The sequence below is a fragment of the Rana temporaria genome, chromosome 8 (assembly GCF_905171775.1).
Source record: "Rana temporaria chromosome 8, aRanTem1.1, whole genome shotgun sequence".
Taxonomy (NCBI): Eukaryota; Metazoa; Chordata; class Amphibia; order Anura; family Ranidae; genus Rana; species Rana temporaria.
In genome coordinates, this window is record NC_053496.1 from 140,805,327 (window position 1) to 140,823,589 (window position 18,263).

The following is an 18,263-nucleotide window of genomic DNA, read 5'->3' on the forward strand; positions in this document are numbered from 1 at the left end:
AGCTTCCGACCGAGTTTCTGGCTGAATTCTGCCGAGGAAACTGGTCGTGTGTACACTTTCGGCCGCGGAAGCCGACGAGGAGCTCGACGAGGAAATACAGAACATGTTCTCTATTTCCTCGTTGTTCTATGGGAGCTCTCGTCCCGCCGAGCTCCTCGGCGGCTTCAGTGCTGAACTGGCCGAGGAACTCGATGTGTTTGGCACGTCGAGTTCCTCGGCCGTGTGTACGGGGCCTAATGCTGGGCTTGAAAGACACAAGGATGCAATGCTTGTTAAAGAGGCTTCTGAGTTTTTCAGAAGACACTCCAACTACAACCCCTGGTAAAAGTATGGAATCACTGCTCTTAGAAAATGTTCATTCAATTGTTTAATTGTGTAGAAAAAAAAACGAATCAAAGACATGCCTCCAAAACAATGTTTATTTAACATTCCAACCTTCTGGCTTTAAGAAGCACATAAAAAAATAAATAAAGAAAACTGTAGTCAATTTCAACCGTTATTGCAGATCAAGCAGAGGAAAAATATGGAATCACTCAATTCTGAGGAAAATATTATGGAATCACAATGTACACCTGCTAATTAGTCTGCAGTTAAAAAAGAGTGCTTGCACACCTTGGTGAGCTGTTGCACCATCCTGATTGACATTAATTGTGGCTCAAACACAAGAGACGTCAATTGAAACAAAGAGGATTATAAAACTTCTTCTAGAAGGTTAATCATTTACGGAATATTGCAGAATATGTTGGTTGTTCCCAGTCAGCTGTGTTTAAAATCTGGACCAAGTACAAATCAAACGGGAAGGTTGTTAAAGGGAAGCGTACTGGTAGACCAAGGAAGACATCAAAAATGTCAAGATAGAAAACTTAAAGCAATATGCCTTGAAAACAGAAAATGCACAACAAAACAAATGAGGAACAAATGGTTAGAAACTCAAACTGCAGTCAATGGGCCAGATCCATAAAGAAGTTACGTTGGCGTATCTATTGATACGCCGCGTAACTTCTAGGATGCTCCGGCGTATCTTTGTTTTGTATCCACAAAACAAGATATACCTGAATGGGGGCTAGATCCGACTGACGTACGTCTTAGTACGCCGTCGGATCTTAGGTGCATATTTACTCTGGCCGCTAGGTGGCGCTTCCGTTGATTTCGGCGTAGAGTATGCAAATTAGCTAGATACGCCAATTCTCAGAATGTACGTCCGGCCGGCACATTTTTTTACGTTGTTTACGTAAGGCTTTTTTCGGCGTAACATTACCCCTGGGTCTATGAGGCGTACGCAATGTTAAGTATGGACGTCGGGCCAGCGTAGAATTTTCCGTCGTTTACGCCGTTTGAGTAAAACGTTCTCGAATAGAGCTTTGCGTAAATTACGTTCACGTCGAAAGCATTGACTATTTGCAACGTGATTTCGAGCATGCGTTAAAAAAAACGTCATTTACGTGGGGTCAAGTTGAGATAACATAAAACACGCCCACATCTTTGTCATTTGAATTCCACGCCTTTACGCCGACACATTTACACTACGCAGCCGTAACTTAAGGCGCAATTTTTTTGTGGATAAGGAACCTCCGCACTAAGTTGCGGCGGCGTAGTGTATCTGAGATACGCTACGCCTGCTTATATTTACGCCGAGGTATGTGGATCTGGCCCAATGTCTATGACCGAAATGTAAGACATTGCTTAAAGGAAATGGGATTTACATGCAGAAAAGAAACAGGAAATCCATCATGAACACCTAAAACAAAAAAAACAAGGTTACAGTGGGCTAAAGAAAAGCAATCATAGACTGTGGATGACTGGATGAAAGTGATATTCAGTGATGAATCACAAATCTGCATAGGGCAGGGTGATGATGCTGGAACTTTTATTCGGTGCCTTTCCAATAAAATGTATGAAGACGACTGCCTGAAAAAAACATGCAAATTTCCACAATCCTTGATATGGGGTTGCATGTCAGGTAAAGGTACGGGGGAAATAAGTCAATAAATCTTCACTAAATGCACAAGTTTATATTGAAATTTGTGGACACTTTTCTTATTCCATCAATTGAAAGGATGTTTGGTTATGACATCATTTTTCAGGATGATAATGCATCTTGCAATAGGGAAAAAGCTGTGAAAACGTTCCTTCAAGAAAAATATAATATCAATCACATAACTCGTACCTGAATCCAATTGAAAATCTATGGTGGAAATGAAAGAAAATGGTCCATGACAAGGCTCCAACCTGCAAAGCTGTTCTGGCAACTGCAATAAGAGAAAGTTGGTGCCAAATTGATGTAGAATACTGTTTGTCGATAGTTAAATCCATGCCTTAGAGAATTCAGGCTGTTATAAAAGCCAGAGATGGTGCAACAAAGTACTAGTGATGTACTGTATTGTGTGTTTTTTTTTTTCATGATTCCATAATATTTTCCTCCGAATTTAGTGATTTCAAATGTTTTCCTCTGTTGCAATTGACTACAGTAATTAACACTAGGAATGGATATCAGGCCCCTGGACATTACACCTTAAAAAGGGAATTACAATGCCAGATGGAAAAGCAAGAGCTTAACCACGTATGGACCGCCTAATGCCGATATACGTCGGCAGAATGGCACGGCTGGGCACAGGCACGTACAGGTACATCGCCTTTAAGAGCCCGCCGGCACGCGCTTGCAACTCGGTACGAAGCTCTGTGACCGCGCACGCGGGACCCAATCGCCGCCAGTGTCCCGTGATCGGTCACAGAAGCTGAAGAACGGGAAGAGGTGAGTGTAAACACACCTTCCCCGTTCTTCTCTGTGGCAGTGTCACTGATCGTCTGTTCCCTGTTATAGGGAACGACAATCAGTGACGTCACAGGTCCAGCCACGGCCCCTATAGTAAGAATCACTCCCTTAGGGCACACTTAACCCCGTAGCACCCCCTACACTGCCATTGTCATTTTCACAGTAATCAGTGCATTTTTATAGCACTTTTCGCTGTGAAAATGACAATGGTCCCAAAAATGTGTCAAATGTGTCCGATGTGTCTGCCATAATGTCGCAGTCATGAAAAAAATCCTAATCGCCGCCATTACTAGTAAAAAAAAAAAATATTAATAAAAATGCCATAAAACTATCCCCTATTTTGTAGTCGCTATAATTTTTGCGCAAACCAATCAATAAACGCTTATTGCGCTTTTATTTACCAAACATAAGTAGAAGAATACGTATAGGCCTAAACTGAGGAAAAAAAATGTTTTTTTATATATTTTTTGGGGATATTTATTATAGCAAAAAGTAAAAAATATAGATTTTTTTAAAAATTGTCGCTCTATTTTTGTTTATAGCGCAAAAAATAAAAACCGCAGAGGTGATTAAATACCACCAAAATAAAGCTCTATTTGTGGGAAAAAAAAGGACGCCAAATTTGGTTGGGAGCCATGTCGCACGACCGCGCAATTGTCAGTTAAAGTGACGCAGTGCCGAATCGCAAAAAGGGGCCAAGTCTTTAACCTCCCTGGTATGATTTTTCAGATTTTAGGTGCTGAAAGCGGTACCATTACTTTGCATGGAAATTTGGCATTTTATATTGTAGGCCTGCAATTCTTAGGAATAACTCACTTAAATCTGTCCAAACAAGAGTCTAGTTGACATCCCGGGTATAATAAAATTTGAAACACAAAATCATAAATTAGAATATAATAAATACATATAAATAATTATAACAAATAATATAATAATAATAAAAATTATTACTTTAAATTTTTTGATGACGAATTTTCCCACAAATCACTATCGCTCAATTCTGCAAGTGATTCTAATTTATTATCGCTGTTTTCTAGCTGGTCTAAAACCACTTTTGACATAAAGGGACACTTTTTGGTTGCTATAGACAATCTCCAGTTTCCAGGGAGAAACAGTTTTTATTATATAAAAGTGCATGTAGGACACTGGGAAGACCACTAGGGACAAAGGGGGTGTGTATTTTTTTTCATACAGTACTGTAATCTATAACATTACAGTATACTGTATGTATTGTGTTATATTTACTTTTTTAAATTTGGCGCCGATCTCTGCCCCCGTGCGTCGTAACGTCGCAGGGAACGGAGCTCGGCGGCACTCGGCACTGTGAATCGAGCGAGGAGGACACCCGCTCGATCACACAGCGGGGAGGCATCGCAGGATCCAGGGACAAGGTAAGTAACTCTGTCTGTGGACACTGCAAGGCAGTCCCGAGTCTGGCTCGGGGTTACAGCTTTTGGTCCTGAAATTCCACCCCGAGCCAGATTTGGGAATACCAGTAAGGGGGGTTAACCTGCATATTGGTCCGGGTCTTAAGTGGTTAAGAGAGCAAGGAATGAAAAAGCTGAGTTAGACTTACCAGTAACTCCTTTTCTGGGAGTCTTCCAGGACAGCCATGAGACCTAGAGCTCCTCCTACCAGGACAGAAAACCCCCACCAGATAAAATGGCGGTCGTCCAGGCCCCATGTCAGTATTTCTTTAGAACCGTAGGACGTACCTGTAAAACATATGCATAATAAGGGGCATGGCCTGCTGCAGACAGGGATAGATGCCTGAAGTCAAAGCTCTGTTCCACGGCCTGGAAACAAGAAACCTGTGGCAACATACCTTCCCACCTACATATATGGTCTAATTGCTAGTTCTATATTTGACTGTCCTGGAAAAAGTTCATCCATTGTATCACTGGACCTAGGATAAACCAAAATGGGCTTGTGCTTCGAATTGATGTGGGCAACTACGTATATGGCAGAGGAGATTTAATATTGAACAAAGAAATGCTATAGGGAGCTAAAAATATGCATGCAAGTTACCTGCTATGGGGAGAACCCAATGAGGAATTAATGATGGAAAAGGATCTGGGGGTCCTAGTAGATGACAGACAGCATGCAATGCCAAGCTGCAGCTAGAAAGGCTAACAGAATATTATCATGCATTAAAAAGCGTATTTAAAGCAAACAACAAAACTATAAATTTACCACTTTATAAAACACTAGTTCAGCCATATCTTAAGTATGTGGTCTAGTTTTGGTCACTAATCCTCAGGAAATATGTCTGTGAATTGGAGAAAGCCCAGAGAAGGGCAACAAAACTAATAAGGTGGCTAGAGGACCTCAGTTATGAGGAATGGCTACAAACATTAAACGTATTCTCCCTGGGGAAGAGACACTTTAGATAGGCTAGGGTTTAAAATTTACAAATCTTTAAATGGTGACTATCATTGGGAGAAAGCTATTTAAACGTTGGTCTCTAAAGAAGACATGTGGTAATACAATGAAGGTGGACGAGAGGTAGTCTAATCTTGAACTGCGTAAGAGGTTTACTGTTAATGCCGCGTACACACGATCAGCCATTCCAACAACAAAACCGTGGATTTTTTTCCGACGGACGGAATCTTGGCTCAAACTTGTCTTGCATACACACGGTCACACAAATGTTGTCGAAAATTCCGAACGTCAAGAATGCGGTGACGTACAATACGTACGACGAGCCAAGCAAACTGAAGTTTAATAGCCAGTGCGGCTCTTCTGCTTGATTCTGAGAATGCGTGGAATTGTGTGTCGGAATTATGTACACACGATCGGAATTTTCAACAACAAAACTTGTTTCGGAAAATTTGAGAACCAGCTTTCAAATTTTTGTTGTCGGAAATTCTGACAGCAAATGTCCGATGGAGCCTACACATGGTCGGAATTTCCGGCAACAAGCTCCCATTGAACATTTGTTGTCAGAAAATTTTCGATCGTGTGTACGTGGCATTTGAGTGGCATGGATGTGGATTTCCCTTCCACAGTTGGCGGTTATGTCAGTGGGCAGTGTACATAGAATAAAAAAAAATGTAGATATGTTTTTTAGTGGTGTACACAAGTGTTGAAAATTACAGGAGCATGAACATACACGTTGAACTGGATGTCTGGTGTCTTTATTCAACATTATAAACTATAAAACTATCAAAGTGGCATGTGTTTTGGTGTAGCTCAATAAAAAAAAAAAAAGTGCTTGTACTTCTTTGGTACAATTTTCATGTATAGGTTTACTAATTTAAATGAATGGATTGCTCTCAATTTGACAAACCAAAATACACAAAAATGTAGGTGTGAATAGAGCCTCAGTGTTGATGAATAGACGGAAAGTTGAAGAAGACAGACCTGAAAGAGTATTGTGGTTAAAACTAATATTTTCCCTGTTCTATCGTACTTTACAACATATATTCTACTATTGTTTTCTGTTTTTCTAAAAGGTGTGGTTTCAGAATCGCAGGGCTAAGTGGAGGAAAACCGAGAGAGGCAGTGAGCAGGATGGATCAAAAGAAGGTGCAGCTGAATTGACTTCCCCCTCAAGAAACCTTAATTCTCCCCCTACTGGGGAACCTGCCAGGGCAAAAAAAGAAAGTTTGGATGCACAGCAGAGGTAATTGATATATCTTATGACATTTCTCATGTGGGAAAAGAATATGAATCAGTATGACACCAAAGTGTCTGTAAAAATTAAGGCAAAGACAGATGAAGAGTTTATAGAGTTTGTCCCAAAGTGATAAGAGTTCCAAGTGCTATCATGAGAATCGCCCCCAATAGTTTGCAATGATAGATATAGTTTAACCCCCAAATCAACTGTTTTCTTTATTTGAAAAAGGGAATAGTAGAGGATTGCCAACATGGGATAATCCAGCATGCTGGAAAAAAACTTCTACCATCATCACTTTCGTAATCCACAATTTGTACAATTTGTCTACAATAACTGAATACAAAGGGGTTATTTATTAAATGAGGGGAGCTTAGCTAATGTAAGTACCCAAAGACAATTAAACAGGATTTTTGCATAAATATGACTGGATGTACAAAATCAGCACAGCTTCAATGCATTTGCTAAGTTAAGTGAATTTTAACTTTGTAAAGTGAATTTTCATCTAACTTAGTGAGTGAGGTGAAGCCTTGCTAGCCTCAATCATTTAACCACGTAAATTAAGAAAACTTTTTTTTTTTCTCTTTTAAACTTAAGAGTGATTTGATAGTGAATAGGAGGACAGTCATTGCTACCTGGGCAAGTGATGAAGCGGAGTCTTTGTGTCTAGAGCTTCAAAGGGATGAAACAAATGGTAAATTAATTGTGGACGCAGGCGATAGGCCCCCAAACATTAAGTATGAGGAAGAGACCCATCTCCCTGCACATGGCGGAGAGGCAGGGCAATATTAAAATCACAGAGGACTTCAACTGTACAAATACAGATTTTTTAGATGGGACTAGGCACTCATTTCTTGAATGTAATGCAGGACAATTTTATGAGCCAGATGGTGGAGCCCCAAACTAGAATGAATGCTTTGCTAGACCTACAGAGCTGATTGCATATGTGGAAATAAGGGACAACATGGGAAACAGTGTTCACTGAGTAATTAAATTTGCCATAAATTACAGGAAAATGAGACATGAGGTTAGGACAAGAAGACTACATTTCAAAAGAGCCAACTTAAAGTTATACTAAAGTCTTGTTTTTTTTTTTTCCTTTAAAAATAATAAACATGTTATACTTGCTTGCTCTATACAGTGGTTTTGTACAGAGCAGCCTCGATTCTCCTCTTCTCGGACCAACTCTCCTGGCCCCTCCCTCCTGTCAAATGCCCCCACAGCAAGCAGATTGCCTTGGGGGCACCCGAGCCTAGCCACAAGTCCATGTGTCCATTCAGACACTGAGCCACGGTTCGCCCCCCCCCCCTATCTCCTGATTGGCTAACTGACTTTGATTAACAGAAGCGGGAGCCAATGGTGCCGCTGTGTGTCTCAGTCAATCAGGAGGTAGAGTCCCGATGGCTGAGGCACTCGTGCATAACGCTGGATAGAGATGTGGCTCAGGCAAGTATTGGGGGGAGGGGGGGCTGCTACACACAGAAGGCTTTTTATCTTATTGCATAAAATGCAATAAGATAAAAAAATTCTGCCTTTACAACCACTTTTCCCCATGTTTTGGCTCTGTTTAGGTGTACCCCATTCACTAAACTCTGCTTTTTAAGGTTTTCCTTGCAGATTGTAACCGAGTAACATTATGAAGTTCTGTTTGCATGAATATGATTACCTGAATCCTTGAAGCTGTACCGTGTTAACACATCTTTATGTATCCTGTTTGCACATAGGTGTCTAAGTCATGACAGGGCGGTGGCTCCAGCAGCATCATTCTTTCCTTCTTGTCTTCCTGGAGCAATCCTAAACACTGCCAGCTATGCTCAAGCGCTGTCACATGTAGCATCTCTGAAAGGTGAGTACTTCAGGGGGAATCCTGATTAAAATTGTGAAACTATTAGTGCATAATTGTTACTTCTTAATTATGAAACTCTGCAGACATGCATGTTGCTAAGATTGTGAAAACTAATCCAACCTAGGAACAGTAACCAAGGCATATTTTGTGGATATAACCAACCTGTACAGTGTGATAACCATTCCTTATTAGACCACTTCTACTGCTAGGTGGGGCTATATCACGCCTAGAAGTAGAAGTGGTCTAATAAAGGAATGGTTATCGCACTGTACACAGGTCTCTCGTATCCACAAAAGATGCCTTGGTTACTGTGCCACAAGCTACAGTCTCATATATGCACATGCTCAGGATCATTTTCAGAAAAAAAAATATTGACACAGAGCTGATCGTCCTCCTGGTCTGAACGCTTGTGTGCATCCCTGAGGCTACACAGAGGCACAATCTATGATTGATGTGTTCCTCTGACATAGCGGATCACTGACCAATCACACATGTAAACACAGGCTGCAATGCTACAGCCTGTGAAGTCTCTTCTGTCACAGCAATCAGCTGAAAATGTCACACGCACACACACACACACGTTTTTGGGGTGTAATTGTAAGTATGCCTATGCTGTGCGTGAGAAAGAAGTTCTTAAAATACAACTTTGTGAAAAAAATAAAATTCTAAAAAGTGTGTGAAAAAACTCACCATGCCTCTTACTTAATGCTTTGAACTGTCTATATTCCAAAAATGGTTATTTGGGGGGTATTTGTACTGTTCTGGCCTTTTAGGGCCTCATGAAATGAGATGGGCAGTCAGAACACCAGGACTGATCAGTTTTTAATTATATGTACCATAGTTTGTAGATTAACTTTCACATAGACTAAATAATATACACTGATTTGAATTATTTTTACCAAAGAAATATAGCAGAATACATGTTGGCCTAACCTTATGAAGACAAATTTATTTGCAAAATTTTATAATAGAAACTAAGATTTTTGTTCTTTTTTACTTTCTACAGTTGCAATAAAAAGTATGTGAACCCCTTTAGAATGATATGGATTTCTGCACAAATTGGTCATAAAATGTGATCTGATCTTCATCTAAGGCCTAGTACACACAAGAGGATTTTTCCGCAGAAACGGTCCGGAGGTCCGTTTCCGCCGATAAATCCTCTGGCGGATTTTGATCTCATGGTTGTACTAACCATGAGATCAAAATCCCAGTGGAATTCCGTCCGCGGTGACGCGTCGCGCCGTCGCCGCGATGATGACGCGGCAACGTGCGTGACGCTGTGATATAAGGACTTCCACGCATGCGTCGAATCATTACGACGCATGCGGGGGATGGATTCGGACGGATTGATCCGGTGAGTCTGTACAGACCAGCGGATCAATCCGTTGGACTGGATTCCAGCGGATCGATTTCTTAGCATGTTAAGAGATTTTGATCCACTGGAAATCTATCCCCGGGGGAAAAAATCCGCGGAAAAATATCCGCTGGATTGTACACACCAGGGGATCTATCCGCTGAAACCGGTCCGCGGATCAATTTCAGCAGATCGATCCTCTCGTGTGTACGGGGCCTTAGTCACAACAATAGACAATCACAGTCTGCTTAAACTAATAACACACAAAAATTAAATGTTGCCATGTTTTTATTGAATGCACCCTGTAAACATTCACAGTGCAGGTGGAAAAAGTATATGAACCCCTAGACTAATGACATCTCCAAGAGCTAATTTGACTCCTGTTGGTTGACACCTCACTGCAATTAATGAGATGAGATTGGAGGTGTTGGTTACAGCTGTTCTGCCCTATAAAAAACACACACCCATTCTGGGTTTGCTTTTCACAAGAAACATTGCCTGATGTGAATGATGCCTCGCACAAAAGAGCTCTTAGAAGATCTACTATTAAGAATTGTTGACTTGCATAAAGCTGGAAAGGGTTATAAAAGTATCTCCAAAAGCCTTGCTGTTCATCAGTCCATGGTAAGACAAATTGTCTATAAATGGAGAAATTTCAGTACTGCTACTACTCTCCCTAGGAGTGGCCGTCCTGTAAAGATGACTGCAAGAGCACAGCGCAGACTGCTCAATAAGGTGAAGAAGAATCCTAGAGTATCAGCTAAAGACTTACAAAAGTCTCTGGCATATGCTAACATCCCTATTAGCAAATCTACGATATGTAAAACACTAAACAAGAATGGATTTCATGGGAGGATACCACAGAGGAAGCCACTGCTGTCCAAAAAAAACATTACTGCACGTTTACAGTTTGCACAAGAGCACCTGGATGTTCCACAGCAGTACTGGCAAAATATACTGTGGACAGATGAAACCAAAGTTGAGTTGTTTGGAAGAAACACACAACACTATGTGTGGAGAAAAAGAGGCACAGCACACCAACATCAAAACATCATCCCAACTGTGAAGTATGGTGGTGGGAGCATCATGGTTTGGGGCTGCTTTGCTGCATCAGGGCCTGGATGGATTGCTATCATCAAAAGAAAAATGAATTCCCAAGTTTATCAAGGCATTTTGCAGGAGAACTTAAAGCCATCTGTCCACCAGCTGAAGCTCAACAGAAGATGGGTGTTGCAACAGGACAACGACCCAAAGCATAGAAGTAAATCAACAACAGAATGGCTTAAACAGAAGAAAAAACGCCTTCTGGAGTGGCCCAGTCAGAGTCCTGACCTCAACCCGATTGAGATGCTGTGGCATGACCTCAAGAAAGCGATTCACACCAGATATCCCAAGAATATTGCTGAACTGAAACAGTTCTGTTAAGAGGAATGGTCAATAATTACTTATGACCGTTGTGCACGTCTGATCTGCAACTACAGGAAACGTTTGGTTGAAGTTATTGCTGCCAAAGGAGGTTCAACAAGTTATTAAATCCAAGGGTTCACATACTTTTTACACCTGCACTGTGAATGTTTACATGGTGTGTTCAATAAAAATATGGTAACATTTAATTCTTTGTGTGTTATTAGTTTAACCTCCCTGGCGGTATGATTCTTTCAGAAAAAAGGTGATGAAAGCGGTACCATTATTTGCAAGAAAATTTGGCGTTTTATATTGTAGGCCTGTAATGTTTAGAAATAACTCACTTAAATCTGACCAAACAAAATTCTAATAGGCATCACGGGTATGACATTTTTTTAAAAACAAAATTATAAATTATAATATAATAAATAATTATAAATAATTATAACAAATAATAATATAATCAGGGCTCAAAATTTTAAGTCCTGAGCTACTAGCCAGGCCTCAAGAGTTACTCGCCACCAGTTGCCCCACCTAATTCATACACTGCCCTGCGCCTAATTGCACCCGTAAACACGCCCTCGTAGATTAACTTATGGAATGACAATGTTTTATGCAGAATCAAGTTACAAAATTAAATATTACCAACAACAACTTTAAAAAAATGGGACAGGGCACTGGGGGCAGACCAGAGGGACAGGGCACTGGGGGCAGGCCAGAGGGACAGGGCACTGGGGGCAGGCCAGAGGGACAGGGCACTGGGGGCAGACCAGAGGGACAGAGCACTGGGGGCAGACCAGAGGGACAGGGCACTAGAACTGGGTCTCTTCCCCATTCTCTTGCTGTCTCCTCTGCAACTCCCATCCATCCTCTCTCTCTCTCCCATTCATCTCATCATCAGGAGCCTGTGTGTGCGGCTCCACGCTTGCATGTCCCCACTTCCCCCTTTTATTCAGGCTGGCAGAGAGGAGAGGAGCTGCAGCACAGCGGGAGGGAGTACAATCCAGCGCTGAGATCCACACAACTGCACAGCCATTGACACCATAGCACAGCGCACACTGACAGCGCACAGCACACATTGAGACCAGTCTGTTCACAGTGCTCAGGCTAAACTGCTGAACACTTACATAGAGCACAAGGAGAAGAAAACTGCACAAACTAGAAGGCTGCCGCTCTCATGTCAGGGCAACTTTCAGTGAGCGCTGCACCGGAGTGGTAATTTTTGCAATCCTGCACCTCACTCATTACTTTTTGCTCTCCAGCTACATTGGTCGGGGCCCCGGGGGAGGGGGGCAGGCTCAGAGAGGTCATACTGTTGGGTCCCATGGCTTAATGAGAATTGTAAGTAGAGCACCTGTGTACTGCTCTGCCTGTGCGCGGTTCACCAGACTACTTTTGCCGAGCATGCACCTTTCCTCTTTGGCCGCCAATCTCATCGGGACTCTAAGTGTAGGCACAGATTGGAGGGAGATTGGTCATGCAGCCCTGTCATCACTCGCCCCCAGCTTAAATCCACTCGCCAAATGCTAGTAGGCGAGTGGAAATTTTGAGGGCTGATATAATTATAATAAAAATTATTCAATAATGTAATCAAATCAAAATCACTGAAATTTGCTCAGTTGCAGAATTGTTGCTGTCATTTTTTTTATTTTTTTATGACGAATTTCCCCACAAATCGCTATCGCACAATTCTGCAAGTGATTATAATTTATTATCGCTGTTTTTTAGCTGCTCTAAAACTATTTTTGACATAAAGGGACACTTTTGGTTGCTATGGACAATCTACAGTTTGCAGGGAGAAAGAAAGGTTTTTATTATATAAAAGTACATGTAGGGCACTGGGCAGACCACTAGGGACAAGGGGGGTGTGTATTTTTTACATACAGTACTGTAATCTATAAGATTACAGTATACTGTATGTAATGTGTTTGTTTACGTTTTTGAATTTGGCGCCGTTCTCCGCTCCCGTGCGTCGTAACGTCGCAGGGAACGGAGATCGGCGGCACAGGAGGACGCTGTGTGAATCGAGCGAGGTCCCGCTCGCTCACACAGTGCGGTGGCATCGCTGGATCCAGGGACAAGGTAAGTAAACACTCCCTGTGGATGCAGCGAGGCGAGCCCGAGTCTGACTCAGGGTTACCGCTCGCAGCATGAAAATCGAACCCCGAGTCAGACTCGGGAATACCGCCAGGCAGGTTAAGCAGACTGTGATTGTCTATTGTTGTGACTTAGATGAAGATCAGATCACATTTTATGACCAATTTGTGCAGAAATCCATATCATTCCAAAAGGGTTCACATACTTTTTATTTCAACTGTATATAGCAAAAAAATAATAATTGGGTACAGTGTTGCTGGGTAATTGTCATTTAAATTGTTACAGCAATCAAATCTAAAATGTCATGGGCAGGAAGGGATTGAAATAGTCTGCTCTTGAAGTGATTAAAGAAACACTTCATTAATATAATTGGGGACTGATTTACAACCAACAACTATTGAGACAATTAACACCTAATCAATGTTTCCGGCTCCCTAATCTACAAGTGGGGCACCAGCCGTATGGATTCCATGGGGTTGTTTTTTTTTAGAAGCATGTGATTAGAGCCAGATGCTCTAATAGGCTTCAAAAAAGGGTGGGCCCATGGCGGCAGGAGGATTTTTTTCCGCCCCGCCCCAAAAAATATATACCACCAGCCGCCACTGCACCTTAATAAGGAAAATGTAATGTTCAGGATGGTTTACAGATTGCTGCAGTAGGAATTTTTGTACAGAATAGATAGGATCTATGTAAAATTCAATATAATGTGTGAAGTGCAGTTGTCAGAACATGTAATTTCCAACATACTGTATTAGCGTATGGAGTGCAATTGTCAATATTACGTAACATAACTTTGTGTATACAGTGCAGTTCTCAGAACTTTGTAACAAACATAGCATGCGGCTGTACAGTCATCAGGACTGTGCTATGAGCAACATAGCTTATAGATTACAGAAGTCAGGTCTACAGAGCTGTGCTCTGGCAGTGTCTTGGGTTGGCCGAGTGTGCAGGCAGGGGGCTTATCGGAATCTGGAAGCCCCCTTTAACAAGGGAACCCCCAGATCCCGGCCCCCCCATGTGAATTGGTAACGGATACATTATACCCCTGCCATTTCACAAAAAAGTGTCAAAAATGGTAAAAGAGACAGCTTGGGACCACGCCCCTCTCTGACATCAGGTGGCGTCAGAGGGGGCGAGGTCACCCGTTTATGTCACCGGGTGGCCCCGCCCTCAGCTATATAACAGCTGTTACCGGCGGGAGAAGCGTCACTCGGCGGGAGCCTCCCATGGAGGCGGAACTGTTGTGTTTTTTTTTTTTCAGTCGGGCGAAGTGGATTTACATCGCTGGACATTTTTTATTTTTATTTTTAATAAAGGACATGTCCCAAGCTGTCTCTTGTCTTTTTTTACAATTTTTTACAATTTTTTGGTGAAATGGTAGGGGTACCAATTCACATGGGGGCGGGATATCCTTGTTAAAGGGGGCTTCCAGATTCCGATAAGCCCCCACCCGCAGACCCCCATAACTATGGGGCAAGGGTTGTGGGGATGAGGTGCTTTGGGAGTCAGACCCCAAAACACCCTTCCCCATGTTGAGGGCATGTGGCCTGGTACGGTGCGGGGGGGCTCTCTCGTACCCTCCTCTTTCTCTGCGGCCTGCCAGGTTTCATGCTCAGATAAAGGTCTGGTATGGATTCTGGGGGACCCCTACGCCATTTTTTTTTAGTGTAGCGCAGGGTTTCCCTTAATATTCATACCAGCCCTGAAGGGCCTGGTATGGATTTTGGGGGGACCCCCACACAGTTTTTTTTACATTTTTGGTTCGGGGTTCACCTTTAATATTCATACCAGACCCAAAGGGCCTGGTAATGGACTGGGGGGAACCCATGCCGTTTTTATTTCAATTAGTTTTATGTATATTGCCGAGACCAGACAATTCATTACAGCCGCGATTAGTTTTAAATTACTTTTTTTCCCTTAGAAATTTCATTTTGCTGTATTAATGTTCTAAACACAGGAAAAATTTGCCACTTTACAGGCATACTATTGACGCCCCCCAGGAATGAAATTTAAAGGAATATTTTATTTTTATTGTTTCACTTTAAGCATTATTAAAAACACTGCTCCCAAAAGAACAACATTGATACATGTCCCCTGGGCAAGACCCAGATCCCCAAACACTTTATATGGCAATAACTTGTATATAATACTTTAAAATGAGCAAAGGTTAATGCAACGCACTCCTTGACCCTGCATTCTGAGCGCAACGCACTCCTTGACCCTGCATTCTGAGCGCAACGCACTCCTGAGTCCTGATCCCTACATTCTGAGCTCAACGCACTCCCGATCACTGCATTCTGAGTGTAACATACTCCTGATCCCAGCATTCTGAGTGTAATGCACTTCTGAACCTTGCATTCTGTTTTCTTATAATGTTTATTTATTTTATGAGAAAAGACAACAGTACAATGATTAAGCGAAGGTTTCAGATTGAGCATAACGCTTTCGCCGTACAAAATAAACAGATGCATATGAACACATTTTCCTACCCTAGGCCGAAATATGTCACACAAAAGAATAATCACTATCCTAGGATAAATACAAAGAAACAGGATCTACCAATAGGACCTGAGGAGTGGAAGCGCATAAGTTGGCAACCAGAAAAATGAGACAAACATTTAATAAACAAAATACTAAGGTTTGGAATGTCTAAAGGGGGGTAGGAGTGGGGACCTAAGACTCGGGGGAGTCTCATATTTTAAGTTTGCTCTGTGAGTTAGTCAGACCTGCTCGTAGATACCAGTCAGTGTAGCAGAAAGGCTTCATATATGAGTGGAAATCTCCTCAATAGAAAAGGAGCATCCATGTAGCAGCGCCACCTGTTGATGAAGAGTCTCCTGGGTTTGTAGTTTTGGGTGATAGTGTCCAGCTTCTCAATAAAAGACAAAGTCCGAATCGCTTCCTTCACTGCCAACAATTGTTGCAGGGAAGGTTTGATCAATGCTTGCATTATGGTCCTACGTTCTCCCAGTAGACCTATATGGGCCTATTGAGGGAGATTTTTAAGAGTGGAGGTTGGTGGAGAAGTCATTGAGGTGTCACATCTGAAGACACAGAGCATGGGGTCTTTAAGTACAGTGATTTGATAGCTTTTCCCAATATATGTTAAAACCTGGTTCCAGAAAGAGGAGGTTGCTGGGCAGTCCCAAAGCCAAAGGAATAGAGTTGGTTTGGAGATAGCAAACCATGGGCAGGAGGAATGAGAAGAGTCTGTTGGATTGTGACAGAAAGGATAGCAAGCTCGGTGAGCGATCTTGAATTGAGTCTCTCTCCACGACTCGGTATTTAGAGGTTTGATGCGTGAGAAGGTGAGAATAAACCTCTGATATTAAACAGTGACCTCGGCTCATCATAGCATCAATGAAAGAACCTTGAAGGGGGGTTTTGGCATGGGCTGATGTAGGTTTTGAGATAACTGGTAAGTTGGTAGTACTGGAGTGCCTGGGATAGTGGAGGAGTGTACTGCGTAGCTAAATCAGTGAAGGACCTGAAGCTACCTTGAGCAATGTCCATGACCTCCGAGGTTGTAGAAGGGGCATAGACAGCCCACTGGGCAAATGCTTTATGTTCTAAGGGGGGGGACATTGGATTGCCATATATGGGCAGGTTTTGAGAAATGGTGGAAAGCAAACTGAGGAGTCTCCGTACTTCTTTCCAAGCGATAGTGGTATCTCTAATTAGCAGGTTGGATCTTAAAAAAGCAGGTAGGGAGCGTAACTTGGAGTGAAGTACGGCTTGTAGATTGAATGGAGACATGAGGGCGCCCTCCAGCATGTAATTTGTGCAACAAAATTTCTTTGCTAGCCAGTCGATTCCCTGCCTTAACAAACGAGAGATTATAAAGCCTAAGGTTGGGCAAACCTGCCCCACCTTCGCTATTCCATAGACATCGTTTTTAAAGTGCAATTCTGTGTTTTTTACCACACCACAGGAAAGTAAGCAAGGACGAATGCTTTTTTTGGACATCCAAGTGTTTCAATAAAAGAGAGAGAGTCTGCAGAGGGTAAAGTAATCTGGCGAATGAAACCATTTTGAAGATGTGACATCTCCCAAAGAGCGAAAGGGGAAGGGATGCCCATGCTTCCGGACAATATTTGCTATCAATGGGGGTAATTAAGATTATGCGAATACCTAGATAGGTGATGTAGTGTTCAGCTACAATGAATAGGAAAGAGTCAATCCATCCTGAGGACATGGACAGGTTGAGGGCTAGACTCTTTCTATTATCAAAATTAACCTGTAAGCCTGAACAGGCTTGCAAACTGTTCCTGAAGCATGGAAATGTCAGAGGAGGGGTTGGTAGAACAAAAGGGAATGTCATAAGCTTATAAGGCAGAGCGAAAAGTTTGATTGCCACTCGGGATCCCACTAATCCCCAATGGTGAATTCAAGATTCTAGACAACGGTTCTATGGCGATAATAAAGAGAAGAGGGGAAATTGGACATCCTTGCCTGGTGCCCTTAGAGAGAGAGATGTCCGAAGACATAAAGTCTGGGGTGACAAGGCGGGCTGACGGAGAGGTGTACAGTTTTTTTTTATAAAGTTGAGAATTGGGCCTGACATGCCAAAGGCTTTCATGACTTTCATGAATAACCAGGAAAAGTTAATGTTTTGTTTTCGAAAGCCTTTTCTGCATCAAATTAAATCACAATATCCTGGTCAGTGTAGGTCTTAGCATGCTCAAGAGCTAGCAAAGCCTTGCGTGTATTCAGAGTAGCCGAGCGTTATGGTACAAATCCTGACTGGGCCTGGTGGAAAATTGAAGGGAGAAGTTGGGCTAACCATGATGCAATGAATTTAGAGAGGATTTTCCAACTACATTAATGAGAGAGATGGGTCTGTAGGAGCCCTGTAATAGATGGTCTTTTCCTTTTTTTTAGCTATAAGTTTTATGTGTGCTTGGGAGCCAGAGGGTAGGTATGAGCCTTCTGCCCATATAACCTTGTAAACCTTGAAGTAGGGTATCTGGGATAAAATCTATTGTCAATTTGTAGAATTCAGCATTTGATCGTAAAACGTATGTCATCTATAGTGATGCGGGCATTTAGGGAGTCTAGCTGAGTAGAGGTTAGAGGAGGTAGTATGGTCTTCGCCGCAGCCGAGTCTAAAGGGTCGTATAGTAAGTAGTAAGGAGGGTACTGATCTCAGAGGGCACAGTGACAATGGTACCAG

At 42.3% G+C, this 18,263-nt stretch overlaps 1 protein-coding gene across 1 annotated transcript in view; it reads left to right on the plus strand.

Moving 5' to 3' along the window:
- DRGX (dorsal root ganglia homeobox) overlaps positions 1–18,263 on the plus strand; it is a 120,450-nt gene that overhangs the window by 45,866 nt on the left and 56,321 nt on the right. Inside the window, exons 5-6 of the mRNA XM_040320783.1 lie at positions 6,229–6,398; positions 8,114–8,235. Of these exons, the coding sequence (XP_040176717.1) occupies positions 6,229–6,398; positions 8,114–8,235 (292 nt within the window). The remainder of the gene's footprint in view (positions 1–6,228; positions 6,399–8,113; positions 8,236–18,263) is intronic.